Source organism: Labeo rohita, chromosome 4 (genome assembly GCF_022985175.1).
Source record: "Labeo rohita strain BAU-BD-2019 chromosome 4, IGBB_LRoh.1.0, whole genome shotgun sequence".
Classification (NCBI taxonomy): domain Eukaryota; kingdom Metazoa; phylum Chordata; class Actinopteri; order Cypriniformes; family Cyprinidae; genus Labeo; species Labeo rohita.
This window is the reverse complement of record NC_066872.1, coordinates 35,435,393-35,457,629: the sequence shown is the minus strand read 5'-3', so window position 1 is coordinate 35,457,629 and position 22,237 is coordinate 35,435,393. Positions and strand designations below refer to the sequence as shown.

Sequence of the window (22,237 nt, the reverse complement as noted above, 5' to 3'; positions counted from 1 at the left end):
CGACTCACTAGATTCATTTAAAACGCACGTTCATTCATAAACAAAACATCGCAGTTATGACTTGTTTGAAACTATTTTTGATAACGAAATAGAGCAAAATCAGGGAATAGTGTTATAGTCAGGCAATATAATATTTCACTTAATATTAACTTCTTGTTTATTTAACTTGTATTAAATCAATATCTCATTTGCAGACTCCCTTAAAAATCATTAAAAGCTGTCACTCATCTTAGTTCATCATGATTATACAAAGTTCAGTTATAATCAACGAAGCTCCCTACACTGCACAATCAATCTCTTATTTACACTTTGATACATTACTCAACGTTGCAAAAACACGTAGAAACCTTTAAAGCTCCCTTCAGTGCAAACACAAATATGCTGATTGGGTCAGTCACACTGGTGCTCCTAAATATTTTTTAGTCGCACGCAGTAGTTTTCAGTCGCAAATGCCAAATCCTAATTGTTTATGACAAAAGCAAAGCATTTTATGTCACAGGATATTAACTGATGAACTGGAGTCATGTGGATTACTTGTTGGTTATAGCTGTTCGGAATGTCATTCTGACAGCACCCGTTAACTGCAGAGGATCCATTGGTCAGTAAGTGATGTAATGCTTCTATAAAATCTGTTCTGATAAAGAAACAAACTCATCTGCATCTTGTAAGGCCTAAGGTTCAGTACATTTTCAGCAGTGTTTTAATTTTTGGATGAACTATTCCTTTAAGCCTAAGAAAGTCTTTAAAATCATCTGCAGGCAGAGGAACGCAGCCTTCTGTTTCTTTAAGGTGTTTTGTAACAGCTGGTGTGGTATAAACTAGATCATATTTAGTTTCCGACATGCACCATTCATCTTCATTATAAAGAGTAATTCTTGTTACACAAAAACAGCCGCTCAGTAGATTTAAATTCCTAAACCATCAAAAGCTTTGGAAAAACAAACAACCTTGGTAATCATAATTGCCTGTGAGTCTGTATCCTCAGTAACCACCAGATGGCGCTCTCTCTATTGACAGCAAACATGACAAGCAGAGTCATTTTAGGAAAGCTACTTTGAACAGGAGCTTGTCAAGCTGTAAGCTGCTTATAATTTAAAGCAGTAGAAAAGTTTCAAGCTTAATGGTTGTGTCTCAACTTCTAAGAGAAGTGATTCTGAGATCAATCCCACTCCATCACCAAGACACTTATCATTTGCTTACTCAAGGAGACAAAAGCTGGAAATGCTTTTTTGAATGGAAAGCATCTGGTAGTGAAATTGCAGAAAGTCTGCAGACACTACATAATCAGCTATCTGCATGCTACGCTAACTAAAACAGACATTAATAGTCATTGTAACGTAGTTATACAAGGTAGCAGACACAAATTATAATGTAAGCAGGCGCTAAAAGTTCTAAAGCCAGTGGGATCACAAATGGAGACCCATATCTGTCACTACTACTTTTACATCACAAATTTAACGTAAGAGAGCACACTGTTTTGTTTTCAATCAGTCAGATTAATGAATGAATCACTATTGATCTAATCAGTTAAACTGGTTTGCCTAAAGGTCTGAAATTGTTCACAATTTATTTAGACAGTACATTTATGCACTGAATCAATTTCAGTGATTTCTCACATAAAATAGTAATGTACCAGACTTGAACTGATGCCTCTATGCTCTGTTGAGATCCATTAAAAAAGCCAACCCGTACTCACTCGAGGGAGAATGAGATGAAAAAGTAGCTTTGTTTCCTAATACTCTGGGTTAATATTCGATTGTATACACATTTGTTGAAGGCAGTTCAAAGAAGTGAATCTAATCAATAGTAGGCCTATGCAGGCAGAAGTTCACTTTGAAAATTAACCAAGTGGCATCAGTGAGTTTCAGTTTAGATTTAGTTAGAAAAAACAGTACAAACGAAAGGGCATTCAATATTAGTGCAGTTATGTTCAAAAGTTTGCAGTATCTGCAAATGCCGATTGTTTTAGCAAAATAAAAGGGATCAAACAAAATGCATGTGATTTTTTTTTTTTTTAGTACTGACCTGAATTGACACATGAAAGATGTTGCATATAGTCTAGAAGAGAAAATAATAGTTGAATTTATAAAAATGACCCCATTCAAAACAATTTTTAATGCTGTGTTATCCCTTGTTTGTTCTCAACAGTTAAATTGGCCACTGTTTTTCAGAAAAATCCTTCACGTCCATCAAATTCTTTGTTTTTTCAGCATCTTTTGCTTATTTGAACCCTTTCCAACAATGACTGTATGATTTTGAGATCCATCTTTTTCACATTGAGGACAATGGGATGCAACTATTACAGAAGGTTCAAACACTCACTGATGCTCCAGAAGGAAAACGATGCATTAAAATCCTGGAGGTGAAAACTTTTTGAATTTGAAGGTCAGGGTGAATTTAACTTGTCTTCTGGGATACATGTAAGTATCGTCTGTAGCTTCTAAAGAGCAGTACTAAATGGAAAAAAAAAGATATTTAGGCAAAAAAAAAATTTACACATCATTCTGTTCAAAAGTTTTCACCCCCAACTCTTAATTCATCGTTTTTCCTTCTGAAGCATCAGTGAACGTTTGAACCTTCTGTAATAGTTGCACATGAGTCCCTCAGTTGTCCTCAGGGTGAAAAGATGGATCTCAAAATCATACAGTCATTGTTGGAAAGGGTTCAAATTCGCAAAAGATGCTGGAAAACCAAATAATTTGAAGGATTTTTCAGAAGAACAGCGGGCAGTTTAACTGTTCAGAACAAACAAGGGATTTATGAACTTTCACCAAAAAAAAAAAAAAAAACAAAAGAAGTTGTGATCATCCAGGTAACAACAAAGTAGAATCAAGCATATGTAAACTTTTGAACGAGGTTGTTTTCAAAAATTCCACTATTATTTTCTGTTGTGGACTATATGTAAACATCTTTTATGTAAAATATCTTATTCAGGTCAGTACTAAATAAAAAATAACATGCATTTTGTATGATCCCTCTTATTTTGGTAAAATAATTAACGTTTTGCAAAGTGTATGCAAACTTTTGACAACACCATATTTTTTAAAAAGCATAAACGTTATTCAACCCAAAAAACAAATGTTTTACCAAAAAATGTACTCTTGCAGCCAGGTGAAATCAGTACACAAATATTTCTCCCAAATCATTCTAAATGCAGTTAAATGGAAAACGATGAGTGGTGTAACAAGAATTGATGCTGACCTTCTTTACGCTTTATTTTGCTAATGCAACAGGCTCTTGTTTAAAGGACATATTTCATGAATCAAACTAAGTAATAGAAATGAAAATGATTCATAATTCCATATTCAGATGTTATTTGTGTTTATTGTTCACAGTTTAGTTTTGTTTAGGCTACGTCGTGTTTCTAACTTGCGTAAGATGCCGTAATAACAGATGAATTGGAAAACATGAGTTTCCTGTGTGCACTTAAATATGTATTATGTCAATGTGAAGTGTCAGAGGATTGTTTGTACAACATACCTGCGTCATAAGATGTGACATTAGATCAAGAGAGCATTTCGCTGTGATCTCTTCACTCGGCATGTTGTTTTATTGTTTCTCTGTTCGTCGGCCATACAAAGGATTACAGCTGTAGGAATCCCCAAATTTATACATAGACGATAAACATCATGCTAACAAAGTATTAAATTTGTACAAAAATACTTTACAGCTCATAATACCTGTCCATTAGAAATAAAAATACAATATTTCAGGGACATAACTGTGACATTGAATCATAAATTCATCGTATACTGAAAATGGACACCCACTATTTTAACTGGCAGTGCTTGACTTCACTAAACGTTTTCACAAATGCAACATAAAAATGACTCGTTTTACTTGACCAGAGCATATTTGCTGTAACACCCTAAAGTGTTCTAACAAACACAGGTCAAGGAAAGCGTAATGAAAGTGACTAACTTTTGAATCAGGGCTCGAGGACCGTAATTCAACACGTAGCGAATTGAGAAACATCTCAGTGCATGAGTTTGGGGAATGAACCCGTACCTGAAGGTTTATCTGAAAAGAAACAACAAAAGACACCTTTTCATCATCGTCAAACGTTCTCCATCAAGTGGGTTGATGAGATTTTTGTTCGCTTCAGTAGTTGGACCACAATGTGCCGTTTGAAAATAGTGAGTAGACAGGATCTTTGAGCACTGACAACGAGGGTGACGTCACTCAATCAAAAGCACAGTTTCACACAGGTGGGTGAGGGTCTTCATTGCCATTAGCAGCTCACCTATGGCATTTTTTTTTTTATTACTAACATTATTTTTTTCTAAGCAGAGCTACAAATGTGATGTTTAGTGGTCTACCACGTACGGTAGGACGAATCCATTCTCTCATGATTTGACACTTATTTTTTTCTCTTTACAAACGGACCCTTTGGGCTGGAAAAAGAATGTCAGATGAGACATAGAAAACCATAACAGTACCATATACAATGATTTATAACTATTTAAACAATGCGGGGAGGAATACAAAAGTCTTTTCAGAATTTTTTCATTTTTTTTTCTCATGGACATCAACCCCATGCTTGTGTTTTTGTCATAAGTGGATACTGCAAATTTAAGCGAATGAGATGAATTTGTTCATCGTAATATTCTCATTTATCACAGACAGAGGAGTAAACAGTATGCGAGTACCTACTTGAACGCCTGTCGTTTTCATTTAGGAGATTGATGTCGGAATAAATAAGCTGTTTTATCCTTTGGGCCAGTGATGGATTTCCTCAAAATGTGGGGCGAGAGTCTGGAGACCATAGACCTACGGCGGTTACCTAACAAAGTACAAAGAGTTTCCGAACCGAATGACCTTCTCCGTGCCATCAATCTGCTCACGGTCGATAGCGACCTCATGCTAACCAGCCATCGCTCAAAATCGCACGCATCCCTTATAAATCATCCGCCTCTATTCATAAAAATAGACATCTGTCCAATTTCAAGATAAGGTGCCTTTGTGCCACCCTCTCCTTACGAGCGACATCGGATTTCATATTTGCGGTGATACAGCAGACATAGAACCGAAACATGGTGTTTTTTGTGTAGCCAAGCTCTTTTTTTTTTTTGGACAGAAGTACTACAAAATAGTTCATTAAAAGGTCTCATGCATTAGGTTATAACCCACATTCAGTCACAATTGAAAAATGGCTACCGAATTCATTGTGCTGATTATTTTTTTCCCCCCTTGCGCAGCTGTATCCTCTCTCTCGTCGAACGAGAAAAGGAATCAACTCTGACCTTGGCATCAGATAGAAGGAAATACACGGACATACACTATACACACACTTGTGTTTCAGTATCACAAAATAGGAGGATCGACGGTTGCGTTTCGAACGTGGGACTTTGACAGACTTCGTGGAGGCTTGCGAAATAAAGTCTCGGGACACGCGCGCACTCATTCTGACTCACACAAACACGGACGATCACAGAGTGGCCAGTCCGATATCGTTAGTAGTTGCTTCTTTTTTTATTTGAGTCCTCCTTAAAACTATTCTTGTCTATTGGCAATAAAAATTAGGGATGGCACTGTTTCAGGTTTTTTGTTTTCCACATTTTGGTTTTCCAAGAGGTCAGTGTGGTCTTCGCCGCCATTTTCACAGGGTAAAAACACACCCAGCTTGTCAGGACCTCTTCGTCGTGGTGGTTCATGCTCTGACTTGGGAAAGGGACTGGGTGTGTGCTATAGGACAACAAGCCCCTCTCGTTTTTCTCCACTAGAGGGAGCCGTTTTAGGGAGGGGAGGGTTCGCTTTAGCACCATGAGGAGGAGAGCTCCATTGCAGGCACCTGGGAGGAGTTCTGCTATAAAGTCTTGTTGGGGTCTCTGTCCTCTAGTCCCGCTAGCGTGGAGTTGTGCTGGCCCTGCTCCAGCCCTGCGGCGGGCTGCTCGAGAGGGTCCCCGGGGTCAGTCCAGTTCGCTGCCTCGTCATTGGACAACGGGTTCAGTTCTGAGGGCTGCGAGGAAACCGGGTTTCGGCTTATGACTAGATCCAGTTTGTTCCCGGACTCCGCTATAAGAGGAACCACTAAGCAGCAGTCAAAGTCTCTAGTCCGGACGTGGTTTATCTGTGGCACAAAGCAAGCAAAAATTCATATCATTTCGAATCGAGAAATGATTCTACATCGATTCTGAGATTTTTTCCGAATGCATGGCGATTCTCTCTCGGAATGATTCTTAGCTTAGTTTTTAACAGCAGATGGCACAGCATGCTTTAGAAACAGTTGTACTCGGCTTGCTTGCAATTGACCCTTCGCAAAAACCCGTACTCCTTAGTTACTGTTGCTATGTCTGACAAACAGTGCTGCTCTCACACTACACATCATGTTCTCATGCAGCAAACAATACATCGCGGAGCAAAGAGGAAACTGATAACACGTCGACAGACAAGACAGAGCAGGTTACTTCTGGTATAAAACAAGGTTTTAGCTTTAAAATGTTGTAGTTTTTTAAGAAATTCAAACAATAAATACCGTTTTGTGGCTCTTTAATCACTGTATTGCCTTATTAGATCAATGACATGTAAATCGTCTTCTTCTTTAAAGCATCAGACCTTATTTCATTTCAACCGCGGAAAGACGTCAATACACACAATGTGTAAAATTTAAGTCCACCGAATCTAATCTACTCTCCTGTCTGATTTGTTTGTCGGACAGAATGGCAGATTCGGCATTATGATTGGTCAGATTGCCCGTCAGTCAAGCTGTTTGCGAAGGGTCAATTCCACACACACATGAATCTAAAATAATCATTCATATTCAAGCGAATTACAAGGGTATTCACAGTGGTCTGTGTTTACGTTAATCTTGCTTCATAAAAGCATTCTGAGGTGCAATTACATGATTTACATGACCCTCTTCAGCATTCTTCTTCATGAGTATTTCAGTGCATGGTTAAAAACTAGAGTAGAGAATAATCTGCTGTTAAATACAGCACAGCACTGATTTCAGAGAAAATCGTGACGCATTCAGAAAATCTCAGAATCAATCCACGAATTGCGATGCATCGATTTATTGTTGCAAGCCTAAAACACTTTTTCTGTGCTTAGGGCCCTGTGATTTTCACAATGGGAAAGCACAGACAGAATTGTGAAATCTAGTCATGAAAATGCAATTTAGGCTGCGTGTCCACCAAAGGGTTTTTTGCCAGCTGAAAACGCCCATACTGGGAGAAACTGGGAGATAAAACACTCAGCACGCTCCTGGAGTTTTAAAACGTGGCGCTCCCATTGAGAAAACTGAAAAAATACGCCAAAAAATGCTTTGGTGGACACGTGGCCTTACTGTATAATGCTGAATGCTACAGAATTTAGCACAGAACAATGTGAAATGTAACAGTTTTAACAACTTAGAAGTAGGGCTGTACACATAAACAAACAGCAGTATGAACTGTTTGTGAATATTAAAAATGTTTTAAAAATACAAAAAAATAAAAATATGAATATTAAAAAGTTTACTATATGAAGTCTGCATTTGATTACATTTTAAAAGATTAATTAAACAGTTGTAATTAAGTGTTAATATAATTAAGTGTAATTTTTTTTTGTAAAGTTAAATTTGATTACCACTATTTTTGGTAATACATTTGTATTAAATCATAAAACACTGAATCTAAAAATATTCAAATGGAAAAATAGAAAAAGAAAAATCAACATTTCATAGGGCAACTATTATTGTTAAAAAAATTTCTATAATTAATAATGTTAATATATCTACACTCAAAACAATGCTGGGTTAAATATAACCCATTGCTGGGTAAAATATGGACAAACCCAAAGCTTGGTTTGTTTTGACCCAGCAATTGGGTTACTACCCAGAAGGTTGGGTTAAACATTTAACCCGCTGCGTCAAAACAACCCAACTGCTGAATGTGTCCATATTGTACCCAGCGCTGAATTGTTTGTAACCCAGCATTTTTTAGAGTGTAATAAAAATGTAAATAAAATGTAATAAAACCATTAAAAGAGAATCCAGAAAAAATGAGGGGAATTTGGGCCCTATGTACTTCTTGTCCCATAATGCCATGGGATTGCATCACAGTGGCTTACCTGTAGCAGTCTGTCGTATGGCTTCAGGCCTCCGATTTCAGCAGGGCCACCTGGACGGATATTGTTTACATAAACTCCCTTCTCCAAGACTCCATCAGACACGCTAAACCCGAAGTCCTCTAGGTCCGAGTCCTTCAAAAGACTCACCTATGAAGGTGGAAGGAGTTATACACATTAAAGGCATAGTTCACCCCAAAATTTAAATTCTGTCATTACTTACTCATCCATATGCCATTCCAAACTGGCAAGACCTTCATTCATCTTTACAACAAAAATTAAGATATTTTTGATGAAATCTGAGAGCTTTCTGACCCTGTATAGACAGTAACGCAACAACCACGTTCAAGGCCAAGAAAGGTAGTAAGGACATTGTTAAAATAGTCCATGTGACATCAGTGGTACAACCGAAGCTACGAGAATACTTTTTGTTTACACTTGTGAACATGAAAGAGAAGAAACTGTTAAATCAAGACATTATTTTTGTTTTCTTTGCGCACAAAGACTATTATCGTAGCTTCATAATATTACGGTTGAACCACTGATGTCACATGTCCTTACTACCTTTCTGGGCCTTGAACGTGTCAGTTATGTTGTTGTCTATGCAGGCTCAGAAAGCTCTTGGATTTCATCAAAAACATCTTAATTTGTGTTCTGAAGATGAACAAAGGTCTTACGTGTTTGGAACGACATGAGGGTGAGTAATTAATGACAGAATTTTCATTTCTTGGTGAGCTCCCTTTAAAACCTAACCACTGAATTGATCTAGAAATGTCCCAAAAACTGTATTCCCACCTTATGAAGCTCAACCGGGGTGGGCGACATGATGTCTTTGATCTCCTGCTTCATCCTCCTCATGGCGAAAGCTTTTCGGCCGACGTCGGTGGGCAGCGTGTTGCTGCGGTTGGCCTGCGTGTATTGTGGTTTGTTGCTGCCACGTTCCTGAAAGCTGGCCTGGCGGCCCAGATGGCTTCGGGTGGGCGCAGGATCGTGGTTTAGACTTAAAGAGCTGCCCGACATGATGGTGGCCTACAGAGAAAACCATGAGGAATGGAGCTGAGTACGAATAAATATAAGTGCTGTAAAGGTTATAAAAAGCAAAAAGCAATCAAAACACACTTTATAAGTAAAGTTTAGTATTCAAAACTACTGTTTAAAAGTTTGGGATCGGTATGATTTTTTTTTTTTATGCATTTAATTGATCAAAAGTGACAGTAAAGCCATTCATATGGTTACAACAGATTTGTATTTCTAATAAATGCTGCTCTTTTGAATGTATTTTTCATCAAAGAATCCTGAAAACAAATAATTTATAAATAATTGTAGCAATAGCCAAAATACATTGTATGGGTCAAAATGATCGATTTTCTTTTATTCCAAAAATCATTAGGATATTAAGATCATGTTCCATGAAGATATTTTGTAAATTTCCTACTGTAAATGTATCAAAACTTAATTTTTGATTAGTAATATGCATTGCTAAGATCTTAATATGGACAACTTTTAAGGCGATTTTCTCAATATTTAGATTTTTTGGCACCCTCAGATTTCAGATGTTCAAACAGTTGTATCTCGGCCAAATATTGTTCTATCCTAACAAGCCTTACATTAATGGAACGCTTATTTATTCAGGTATCAAAAAGGTTAGACCCTTATGACTGGTTTTGTGGTCCAAAATATTAAAATAGACAAACACTTTTTACTGTACTTTTGATCAACTGAATGCAGCCTTGGTGAGCATAAGATACTTTTTTTTTTTTTTTTTTTTTCTTACCACTCCAAACTTTTAAACAACAGTGTATGGAAGTTACATTTACAGTAAAACACCCATAAACACTCATTATGTCCGTTAGAATACAGATGGTGACAAAGCATTTCGTTAACAGTTTGTTAGACTTTTTGTTTAGTATGTTACAAGAAGCAAAATGCTGATGGACAACGATACACAAACTTTTAGTAACATGCATTTTTACACACTAATGGGCGGTTTGAACCGCTTCGACTTCCACCATGGCAAGCCATGGCAATGATTAAACAAACATTATGAACGGTGGGCGTTTTTTTTTTTTTTTTAGATGTTTCTTGAAGTCCTTTGAAGATGATCTTCAAACAGAACCTGTTTCTGGTTCGGCTTTTGCTGAGGACACTACTGCACAAGACTGAAATACTTCCACAACAATAAGCCTTGCTGCAGCTCTTCCATCATGCTTTGCATGAGCCCACATGCCTTCGTTCTCTTCAATCCACCGTCATTTGCTAGTTTGCGTGAATCTCACTCAAACTGCACGGAATGGGGATTCCAGGTTAATGACAGGTGACCACACAAAAGAGGAAAAAACTCTTCTAAGCCGATGCATTTGTGGTAAGCAGCGTAAAAAAATCATTAAACCGGTGATCAGACATGTAAATCATGCACCTTGACATCACATTCAGTCAATTCAGCATGTGAGAAATGAAAACGTGTGACTTTCGCACAATGTTTTTCGGGCCGTTTCGAGCTCAATAGTACATTCTACTGACACAAACCAGAGGCAAACACTTTCATCGAATCCAATTAGGGCCGAAGGGTACATTCAGCGTAAAAGGCTTTTGATTTTATCGTGTTTCCACAGACAAGTGGGATGGAAAGTGAATAGCTTTCAAAGCGATCCCTAACGTCGAGTACTAAAAGCTTCTCTGAGCCGTCGGCTACTCGTGGTTTGCGTTTAACTCAAGGTACCTGATAAAGCGAAGGCAAGAAAATCAATCTGCTTTCATGAAACGTTTCAAGGCTGGCCACAAAGGATGTCAAATACAACAATGTGCGACATGACAGCAGATATTACCTACTGTACGACACTGACAAAAAAAAATAAATGTAATTAACAGCAGGCTAAAGCCATTTTCCCAGAAATTCTTCCTTTTAATCGTTAAACAGTTCTATCCACATTAGTTTTTGTCTTTTATATCATTTAAAGAAATAGTTCACCCATAAATTAACATTCTGTCATTATTTACAGACCCTTTTGTTGTTCCAGACCCATATTTCTTCCACACAAAACTGTATTTTTAGGCAAAAACGCAGTCAAAATCATCATAAAAGTAGTCCAAATGACTTTAAGTCATCTGAAGCTATTGTTTTGTCTCGTTTATCACAGCTCTCAAATCTAATCTTGTTTGCACCAAGTTGACTTGTGAAAACACTCTCCGAACTCCAATGCACCAATGAAATGTATTGAATCCGTCACCTGAAGACACCGTGTGCGCATACATGATGTCGAGGTTGATGAGAGATGCTGTCGTGTACTTTCAGGCAGAGCCAAATGTGGCAATATTTCAATTCTTATTGGCATTTTCAGTTCTCGTTAGAGTCAAGCATCCCACTAGATGAGGATCTGCTTTATGGTGGGAAGAAAACCGCAATGAGAAACTGAGTCGCTTATCAGACCGATATCACTGTGTCCCTGTGCCGTCAGAGCACATTTTCTTCACAGCAGGCCTTGCTGTTAGCAGGCGAAGATTTTCAACACTTGTTTTTCTGAATAACAACATGTGGAATGATAACAATGTGATAGCCTTAAAAATAGACTGAATTTGTTCATTAGTCTAATGATGGCAACCTAGTTTTCCAATGTAGTTATTTATTTATTTATTTATTTTGCGAGCTCTGATTGAGTGCAAATGTTTTTTTAAATTGTTATTTTACAAAGAGGTGTTTGTATTGACGCATTTAATTTCATCTTTTTCAAAAGAACGGTATGTTGTTGCAGTTAGCTTTTGAAAACGTTATCTGGGAGAGAAAAAAAAACATTAAAAATGTTACCTTGCCAACAAACTGAAATAAAATAAGTTTAGGTTGAAGGTTGACAAAAATAAAAATTAATTAAAAGTAAATATATATATATATATATATATATATATATAAAACTAAAATAAATAAAAATAAATGAAACCCAAAATATAAAAATAAAGCTAATTACAAAAAATATAAATAAATACTAAAATAGTATATAAACAAATTCTAAAATAACCCTAATTTGGAGTGACCGGATAAGGTTTTTTAAAAAAAAAATCTACATATATAAATTTTAACTTGACAACCAACTGAAATGAAATAAGTTTAAGCTGAAAATCGAAAAAAAAACTAATTAAAACTAAGTATAAAAACAACAACAAAAGCCCGCTAAATTACTAGAACAAGAATTTAAATATAAACCAAAATATAAAAATAATTAAAGTAAAAATAAGTTAATTAAAAATATCAATAAATACTATAATAGTATATAGATAAATATTAAAATAATCATTAATAAAACAAAATGATGGCAATGACTGGATAAGTATTTAAAAAAAACTACCTTGGCTATTAACTTAAATAAAATAGTTTGAAGTGCTACTAAAATTACTAAAACAAAACAAAAAGAAAGAAAGAAAGAATTAAAACTAAATTAAAACAAAATGACAAAATCCCACTAAATTACCAAAACCAAAATAATTATTGCAATGACTGGATAAGTATTTAAAAAAAATACCTTGGCTATTAAGTTGAAGCGATACTAAAATTACTAAAACAAAAACAAAACAAAAAAGAAAGAAAGAAAGAATTAAAACTAAATTAAAACAAAATGACAAAATCCCACTAAATTACTAAAACCAAAAAAATAATTGGAATGACTGAATAATTAAAAAAAAACTACCTTGGCTATTAATTGAAATAAAGTAAGTTGAAGTGCTACTAAAATTACTAAAACAAAACAAAACAAAACAAAACCCAAAACAAAAGAAAGAAAGAAAGAATTAAAACTAAATTTAAAAAATGACAAAATTCCACTAAATTACTAAAACAAAAATTTAAATGAAAACCAAAATATAAAAATAAAAGTTAATTAAAAATATCAATAAATACTGTAAAAATATATAAATAAATACCTAAATAATCATTTATCAAAATAACAATCGCAGTGACTGGATAAGGAAAAAAAAAATACATATTTGCACTCACAAGAGCAATGTCTACACAAAAAGCGTAACTTATAACCAAATTGTTTTTTTTTGTTTTTTTTTTTATTATATTATTTATAAATGAATAATTAATATGATTATTTTAATGATTTTACCATTACACCTTTGAAATTTACTGAAACTTCCAGGTTTCAGTAAATTGTATTTTAACTAGTGCTGGGCCACGATTAACCGTGATTAATCACTATCAAAATAAAAGTTTTCATGTACACAATATGTGTGTGTATTGTGTATTTTTATCATGTACTGTATATATAAAGGCACACACATACAGTATATATTTTGAAAATATTTACATGTATTTGCATATATTCATATAATTTATATTATATATAAATATATTTAATATATAAACAACATTTTTCTTAAATATATACATGCATGTGTGTGTATTTATATATACATACACAGTACACACACATAAATTATGTACACTAAATCTATTCTGGATTAATTGCGATTAATCATTGCACAGCACAAATTAAAAAAAAAAAAAAACATTTGAGCACATGACTACAAAATGACTTGATACCTATCCCTAATATGAATATAAATAAGATTTATATGTTTGGAACAACATAATTGTGAATAAATGAAGACAGAATCTGAGTGAACTACACCTTTAACACGTCATAATTCATTTCGAATGCACCCCTAGGATCTGAAGTGGATGCCAATAGTGGTTGTCTGTGAGCCCCCCAACCCCCCCTTTCAAGCAGGCCCCCAGCAAGAGACACTGAGCCCATTAGCACGAGGAGAGCACTTGGGTGCCAGCGCTACAAGCAAAAAGGAAGCCCAAAGAAAGGAAAGGGGTACCAAGATGGCCAGGTTTCTCTTATTCAGAAGCCTGTCTGGCTTGTCCTGGAAAAAGAAGGAGCTGTTACACAAAACCAAGGGTTGGTACAGCATGCTACTGAAAAAAGATCATGTAGGGGGAGTTGATGAATGTAGGGAGAGGGGAATGAACACAAACGGGCGGCATTTCTCTTCCCGAGTTACCTCAAGTTCTCGCAGGATCCCGGACTGGCCGCACGTCTCCAGGTCTTCGAGCGCTTGGGACCAGAAGTTCTCTTCTTGGTCCGGCTCAGTCCCGTCGTGTCCCACAGTGAACCTGTTTGAAAAACAAATGAGACGTTTTAGCCCCCGGTGCATCAAAACAGTGGCAGCCAATGAGCAGGCAGGCATCACAGTGATGAACGCAAGGGACGACCAATGATCTGTGCAGGCTATGGCGGGGCTCTTGAAGAGAGACACATACACACACACCCGGTGCGGTCGGACACACTGTGATGGGCGGTGATGTCCTGGTGGATTGTGGGGCTTTGGGTTATGAAGTGAAAGGGCCGGATTGGTTTGGGGAAGCAGTGCAGGTTAACAGGCACACAGCACTGAACCTCACCTGCTGTCTGAGATTAAACCGGTGGGCAGCGTGGATGCCCTGTAATGGGAGATCAGCTTCAATCAATAACACAAACGTCAAACCAGTTCAGTGTTTTAGACTTCACATCTTGTATAGAACACATTTCGAGGGCCTTCATTTAAAAAGCATTGTAATACCGTTCTCAAATGAGAATGAAATGTGTGTTGGAGGAGATGGGGGACATTTTGCATTATGCAGTTCTTCTTATTTAAATACAGACTGCAGAATGCTGACAATATTTGAAAAGACGGAATAGAGAAAAAGAGACGGCAGTAGTTTGTATTCTGTATGTATCGGATGTAGACGTGTTTTCCAGATGGTTTGTTGTAGTTTTATTTTGTAGTGGCTTAAAGTCAACATGAAAAGGGGTTTGCAAGCTATTTTATCTCAATATTAAAGTGAAATAAACAAACAAAGAAATTGTACGGTGGGGTTTTACAGAGGCATGGCAACTATCAAAAAAAGTAGAAAAAGAAAATATGATGAAAAAAAAAATGTTAAAAAAAAAATATATTTGTAAACATGAAAAACCAAACATAATTATTAATATATAATTAATATATAATGTATATATACATATATATATATATATATATATATATATATATTAATATGAACCAGGATAATAAAAAAAATGTTAAAAATAAACTAAGTTGTGGCTTAAAGTCAACATGAAATGAGATTTGTAGTCTATTTTACCTCAATATTAAAGTAAAACAAACAAAACAATTTTACGCTGGGGGTTTACAGAGGTATTTCAACTACTAAAAAGTAGAAAAAAGAAAATATGAAATAATATTTATCTTGAAAATAAAAAATAATATTAAATATATAAATATTTCAAACATAATTTGAAAAATCATACATAATTAATAATAATAATTAATAGTTACAATAACATGATACTAATAAATCATAAATAATAATTATCTCCCAAACTGTTTGATGTTTGACAATCATCATATTTTAAAATGGTATTTATTTATTTATTTTGAAATGGAGCTGAAATATAATAAAAAAAGTAAATATTACATGATAATTAAAAATGTTGCCTTTAAATTATTATTATTATTTTTTTATAAAGTTAAATAAAGCTTAAAGTACTAAAGGAAGTACTAAAATGAAAAAACAAATGCTAAAACGAAAATAAATTGTGGCTTAAAGTTAACTTAATTTCATAATGGGGCTTGCAATAAATTTAATCTCAATATTAAAGTGAAACAAACATACAAAAAAAATGTAGGGTGGGGTTTTACAGAGACACTGCAAAAACAAATATATATATATATATATATATATATATAAGTTATAAATAATTAATAGAAATAATATAAATATTATAAATAATAATTATATCCCAAAATGTTTGATGTTTGACAATCATTATTATATTTTAAAATGAAAGAAAAAATAAAATTAAATTGTTTTCAGTATTTAAAATGAAGCTGAAACATAATAAAAAATAAATATTGAATCAAAATTTTAAATGTTGCCTTGTAGGTTAACTGAAATATATTTAATTTAATTTTTAAAAATACATTTAAATAAAGCTGTTAGCTTTATTTAAAAAAAAAAAATAGCTACAAAGAAAATTTAAATACAAATTTAAGTTAAAGTGCTAAAACTGAAAAATAAATTAAAACTAAATAGAAACACAAAAAAAAAAATTATTATGACAATATTAAAATTATAATAAAAACTAATAATAAATATCATGGTAGTATATAATTAATACTAAAATAACACTGACGTCAATTTTAATGGTTAGTTCCCACTCATCTGCTTCTCAGCCAATCAGCTTCAACCACTGGATGAAAGCTCTGCCAGCTAATTAATATTTATGAGCCGGGCTGATTTATGATGTGTCCACTTTTCAGTTCATTCCTGATTTTATTCATCAGGTTTGAACTGGATTTAACTGTGAAAAGCTGGCACAATATGCAACTGTGCGCACTAAGACCAGGGATGTGTATTGGGAAGGTGCAAAATGAGGTCAGCTTTGATTTCATGTTGACTTTAAGGCAGCTCAAAGTCGCCATTAAACGGAAACAGTACGATCCTGTGAAGAAAACTTAAAGGGTGATCATAACTCTAGCGTCAGCTAAATACTTTAAAAACGTCCTTATTCCTTCCTAAGAGCCGCTGGCTTCATTACTGCGCATGGGGGCCCTTTACGCCTTTGATCTACAGCACAATGAATCTGAATTACAAATATCCAACAGTATGAGCTAACAAAGAATAAAGTGAAATCACCCCAGAAACGATCGATCAAAGCTCCAGCAACAGCGCGTTTGACAATGCAATGTGCCGCTGATGTACCGCGCAGATCAGTTATCATGACTGAGAGTCACATTTTGCCTTGAAACGAAGACTATTACACACAGAATACAGAGAAATGTCACCGAAGACCCATTTAAAGTGAATATTAAAGTCAGTTTACGTCTTAGAAAACCATTTTGATGATCTCGCCTAAAAGTCTTAGGAGTTTAATGAATTTGAGAAGTCAACAAAACAGTTTATAGACGTTTTTAAGCAGCATTGACTTCTCACATTGCCTTTCTGTAGAGTCTGGCACTAAACTAGTCTATGATTCAATGGATATTGACATTTGAGTACTTCATTCATATAGGAAACTAAAGCGGTAATAACTTTTATGGATGAATAATGTCTGCAATGGCAACAAAGTTCAATGTTTCAATCTGTTTCACTCGGAAGCCTTGTGTACTTAGCTAATGCAGTATAAAATCATTTCAATGAATCCCAGAATTAATGTTCTTTCATTATTTACCTATTATTTATCACTATTTTCATGTTGTTCCAAACCTTGACTTTTTGTTTGTGCCTTCGAACATCATAATTGATAGACTGTCAAGGTCCATAAATGTTTCATGAATAAAAACAGCAGGGTGTAAAACAACATGATGATGAGTAAATAGTGAACTGTTATTCGTTATATAAGCTGGAATGTGTATTTAAACTATCCAGTATAATTTACAAGTAGTATGTTGATGTACCCGCTAGCGCTTGGCCTGTCCCATTCATCCACACCGAGTCCAAAGTCGGGCAGGATGTTGTTCCTCTGCCGGCTGCTGTTCACCGGAGAGAGGCTGCCCCGGCTGGGTTTGGCATTTCTCCACTCATGGCTGTGGAAACTGTAGCCCGATGCCTGGAAACCCGTGGGAGCTGAAACAAACACAAACAAGCAAAGTCCAAAATGAATGTTTTGCTACTTCTGCCAGTAGTCGGTGGATTGCTTCTTATACGCTGTATTTTGTTGAATTTTTTTATTTAAATATAATAATAATAATGCTACATTAATTTTAGATAAAATATCTAAATTATTCCATTGAAACAAAACTACTACTACTACTCATAATAATAGTGAAGTGTTTTAGCTAAATTAATTTTAACCAAAATAACAAAATTTTTCCATTGAAATAATAATAAGGCTAAATTAAAATTCAGATAAAATGGCTAAATTATTAGATCATAACTAAAATAAATAAATAAATAATAGCTAAATTATTCCATGGAAAATTATAAGGCTAAATTCAATTTAGATAAAATAGCTATATGATTCATTGAAACAAAACTAAAAGTAAAATAATAATAATAACAATAACTATTATTATTATTATTATTATTAACATGAACACTGATGAAAACAATAAGCTATTTTAGCTCAATTCAATTTAGAATAAATAGCTAAATGGCTCAACTGAAACAAAATTAATAAATAATATTTATTATTATAATAATACAAAATTATTAATTTTATTAATAATTATAATAACACGTAACTATATTATTTATTTTCAGTTTAAATAAAAATAACAAATATTTGATAAAAGAGCTGATTTAGATTCAATGTTAAATTCAGTTGAACTAAAATATTTATTTTCAGGTGAAATAAAAATTAAAAATGTAATATTAAATATAAACAATAAATAATATTAAAACAGCTATATGATTCACTGAAACGAAACAAATAACTAAAATAATAATAATAATAATAATAATAATAATATAACAACAATATTATTTATTATTATTATTATTAACAACATGAACACTGATGAAAACAATAGGCTATTTTATCTAAATTCAATTTAGAATAAATAACTGAATGAATCAACAAACAAAATTAAGAAATAAAAATAATTAATTATAATACTTAATAATAATAATAATAATAATAATAAGATAATTTAGATTCAATTTTAAATTCAGTTGAACTAAATATGTTCACGTGTAATTAAAATTAAAACTTAAATATAAAATAATAATAAAAACAACAACAACAACAACAGTAATAATAATATAACAACAATTTTTTTTTAATGTATTCATTATTATTATTATTATTATTATTATTATTATTATTATTAACATACGCACTGAAGAAAAAAACAAGCCATTTTAGCTTACTTCAGTTTAGAATAAATAGCTAAATGGCTCAACCGAAACAAAATTAATAAATATTAATAATAATATTTTTAAAAATACTTAATAATAATAATAATAATAATAATAATAAAGAGCTATTTTATATTCAATTTTAAAATCAGATGAACTAAAACATTTATTTTTAGTTGAAATATAAATTAAAACTAAAATATGAAATAATAATTATAATTCATCATAATGAAGAGCTATTTTAGATTCAGTTTTAAATTCAGTCAAACTAAAATATTTATTTTCAGTTGAAATAAAAATTTAAACTAACTAACTAACTAACTAACTAACCAGTTTGACAAAATGAATTGCTGTTGCTAATGCTGAAATTACCAGTCAAGGTCACAATGTTACTTGCCATTTATGTTGCATTTGGCACTTGGCAAGTACTTTTGTACCCTGCACACAACATTAGCTTGCTGATACAGAAACAAAAAAAAAAAAAAATCAAAAATCAATTTGACTGTGAATGAGACAGAGACGGAGAAAAAAAGCAATGGCAATAAACTGTTCCCATAAGAGAGACTACACGTATGCATTATGCCACAGAACAGCGGCACAAGAGCTCCCGGATACACAGGTTCCCAGGCTCCTATCATTAATCTGGCTCAAGACTGCTGGAGGGCAGGGTGAAGACTATAGGGACAGCAGAGAACAACATGCTGGCTGTGTTCACACACTCATCTCCGGAGGGAGCCACAGCGTTGCGTTTCATACGCTGCGCTCTGATTCTCCCTCGGTGACCGCCGCCAAACGCTGCATAGCCTCAGGGTTTTAAGATTCACCAGCTATTCAATAAGGATTAACTGCTTGTGATTTGCTCACCCCTCAGGGCTTGAGAAGGTGGAGGAATGCTTAATAAGACTCTCGATAGCTATTTTAGTGTTACGTCCCTTATTCAAAGAAATAAGTGTTGGAAATGCTGAATGATGATGCATTCAGACATTAATATCCCTCTGAAATGCGCATGTGTAGCCGCATGCTACTGATGCTGCTCCTACGCAGAGAGCAATGTGCAGACAAAAAAGCAATCAAAACCAGCAACAATGTCTCCAATACGACTTAAAATGTCTAGCTGCACGTCCACTGATTTTCAGTGTGGAATTAAGGATGTGGGAATTCTTGTGCACGGAAAATACACAGTGCTAATGAATGCGCGAGCGGCGAGAAAAGAACAACAACGCTGAGTTCACAGTGGCACCAAATGTCAAAAATAATGACTATTATACACATACAGAAGCATGTTATTTTATATTAGAATATTACATTATTTTTTTATGCTTGCTTTCTAGGTCCTGACTAATAAGTCATACATCAAATAGACAACAGGTTTTCTTAAAAAAAACAAGACATAAAAATAACAGTAAGCCATAACTTTTATACACACACACACAAAATAAAATGTAATTTTATATTTTTAATATAAAATTTTATTTATAATACATAACACACACACACACACACACACACACACACACACAAATAAAACGGCTATATATATATATATATATATATATATATACACACACACACACATATTAATATATTTTATATAATACATTTGTTAATTTATTTATGATAAATATGTTTGAAAATTATTTGCACATTTACTTGTTATATTATTATTATTATTATTATTAAAGAGGTCTACGAAACGGGTGATTAACATTGACACACAAGTCTGAAAAATAAAATAAAATTGTAAGAAAAAAAAAATAATAATAACAAAAATAATATCTGAATAATTAAACAAAGTAGTTTAGAAAATAAATAAATACATATATGTGTGTGTAATAAAATGTATTAAATAAGTATCATGCATATTTATTTGTTATATATGACGATTATGATGATGATGATGACAATTATTATTATTAATGACCAAATAGGTAGTTAACGCTGAGTAAGTCTGAAAAATAAAATTAGATTTTAAATAATAATAATAGTAATAATAATAATAATACCTGGATAATTAAAATAGTTTAGAAAATAAATAAATAAATAAAAAAAGTAAGTGTGTGTGTAATATTTGTTAGATTATTATTATTATTATTTTAAATGCCTACCAGATGGTTAACAATGACACACAAGTCAGAAAAAAATTAAATTTTAAAATAATAATCATATTTAATATATGAATATTTAAACAAATCATTCTAGAAAAAAAAATAAAATAAACACATTAACATATTTAACCTAAATATTTCTGAAAAATATCATGAATATGAATATTTAAGCAAAACATTACACTTTTTTTTTTTAAAAAAAACATCAAGTAACACTTTACAATAAGGTTCATTAGTTATTAGTTAACTAGCATTTACTAATGCATTAATAAAATCACAAGTTATATGTGTTCACATTAATTAATGCACAGTGAACTAACATGAACGACTGTATTTACATATATATATATACACACACACCTTATATTAGACGGTTGAGATGGTTAAGCTACTAAGTGGCCCAAAAAAATATGTTTTACTCAGCAAGAACAAAAATTCAACTGAATATTGCATTCAGGTAGACCATTAATCGTATTAGACGTCCGACATATGGTTTCTTTAACTTTCCCAGGCATCAAGTTCAGAGTCAGCTTCGGCCTTATCTCTGGATACAGCTGTAGCTGAATCCCATGAGAGCCAATAGCAACCTTAAATTTATGCTCTGTCCACATCATCCATAATTTAAGGGGCAGATTGCCGCTCCCTGTGAATGCTTTCCGTATCTCTGCAGCCATCTAAGATTCATTTATGTATGGAGCCGCAAGAGAAAGAGAGCAGCGCTGCCTGAGGGGGGGGGAGAGCAACCGTATGAACCTGTTAACATGAGCGGAAAGTGGCTTTCCACCCCATCAGAGCGAGAGACACGCAAAATAACATACAAGATGAAAGGTGCTTTTGAGGAGGTGCATGTCAGCAGCACTGAAATGAATTAATCATCTCTATAAATTAAAAATGACTAATGACATTCAAATTATATTCATAACTACATTGCATTTCCAAAAGAAAAAAAGATTGCATATTCATTGTTGTTTTTAGCATCATTACAAACAAACAAACAAAAAATCTATTTAAATTCAATTTAAGTAAAATAGCTAAATTATTCCATTGGGGGGGAAAAAAACCCTAAATATATTAATATTCATTTTTATTATCATTACTACAAACAAATGAGAGGGTGGCATAATGTATACGTGTATTACTAAATGAAAATTGCAATTTATTATTTATTATTATTATTATTATTATTAAAATTTAATTTAACTAAAATAGCTAAATGATTCATTGAAACAGAAATAACAAAATATAATTT

At 33.4% G+C, this 22,237-nt stretch overlaps 1 protein-coding gene across 10 annotated transcripts in view; it reads right to left on the bottom strand.

The window, feature by feature from the left end:
- Nucleotides 1–3,527: 3,527 nt before the first annotated feature.
- grip1 (glutamate receptor interacting protein 1) overlaps nt 3,528–22,237 on the bottom strand; it is a 294,443-nt gene continuing 275,733 nt past the window's right edge. For 5 of the 10 annotated variants that reach the window (XM_051107533.1, XM_051107527.1, XM_051107532.1 and 2 more), the window contains exons 20-26: nt 17,482–17,650; nt 14,447–14,485; nt 14,047–14,158; nt 13,864–13,908; nt 8,842–9,075; nt 8,050–8,196; nt 3,528–6,070 (exon numbers count right to left, since the gene is read on the bottom strand). In XM_051107533.1, coding sequence (XP_050963490.1) covers nt 5,807–6,070; nt 8,050–8,196; nt 8,842–9,075; nt 13,864–13,908; nt 14,047–14,158; nt 14,447–14,485; nt 17,482–17,650 — 1,010 coding nt within the window. In that variant the 3' untranslated portion in view covers nt 3,528–5,806. The remainder of the gene's footprint in view (nt 6,071–8,049; nt 8,197–8,841; nt 9,076–13,863; nt 13,909–14,046; nt 14,159–14,446; nt 14,486–17,481; nt 17,651–22,237) is intronic. The other 5 variants (XM_051107530.1, XM_051107537.1, XM_051107535.1 and 2 more) reach the window with 3 other exon arrangements.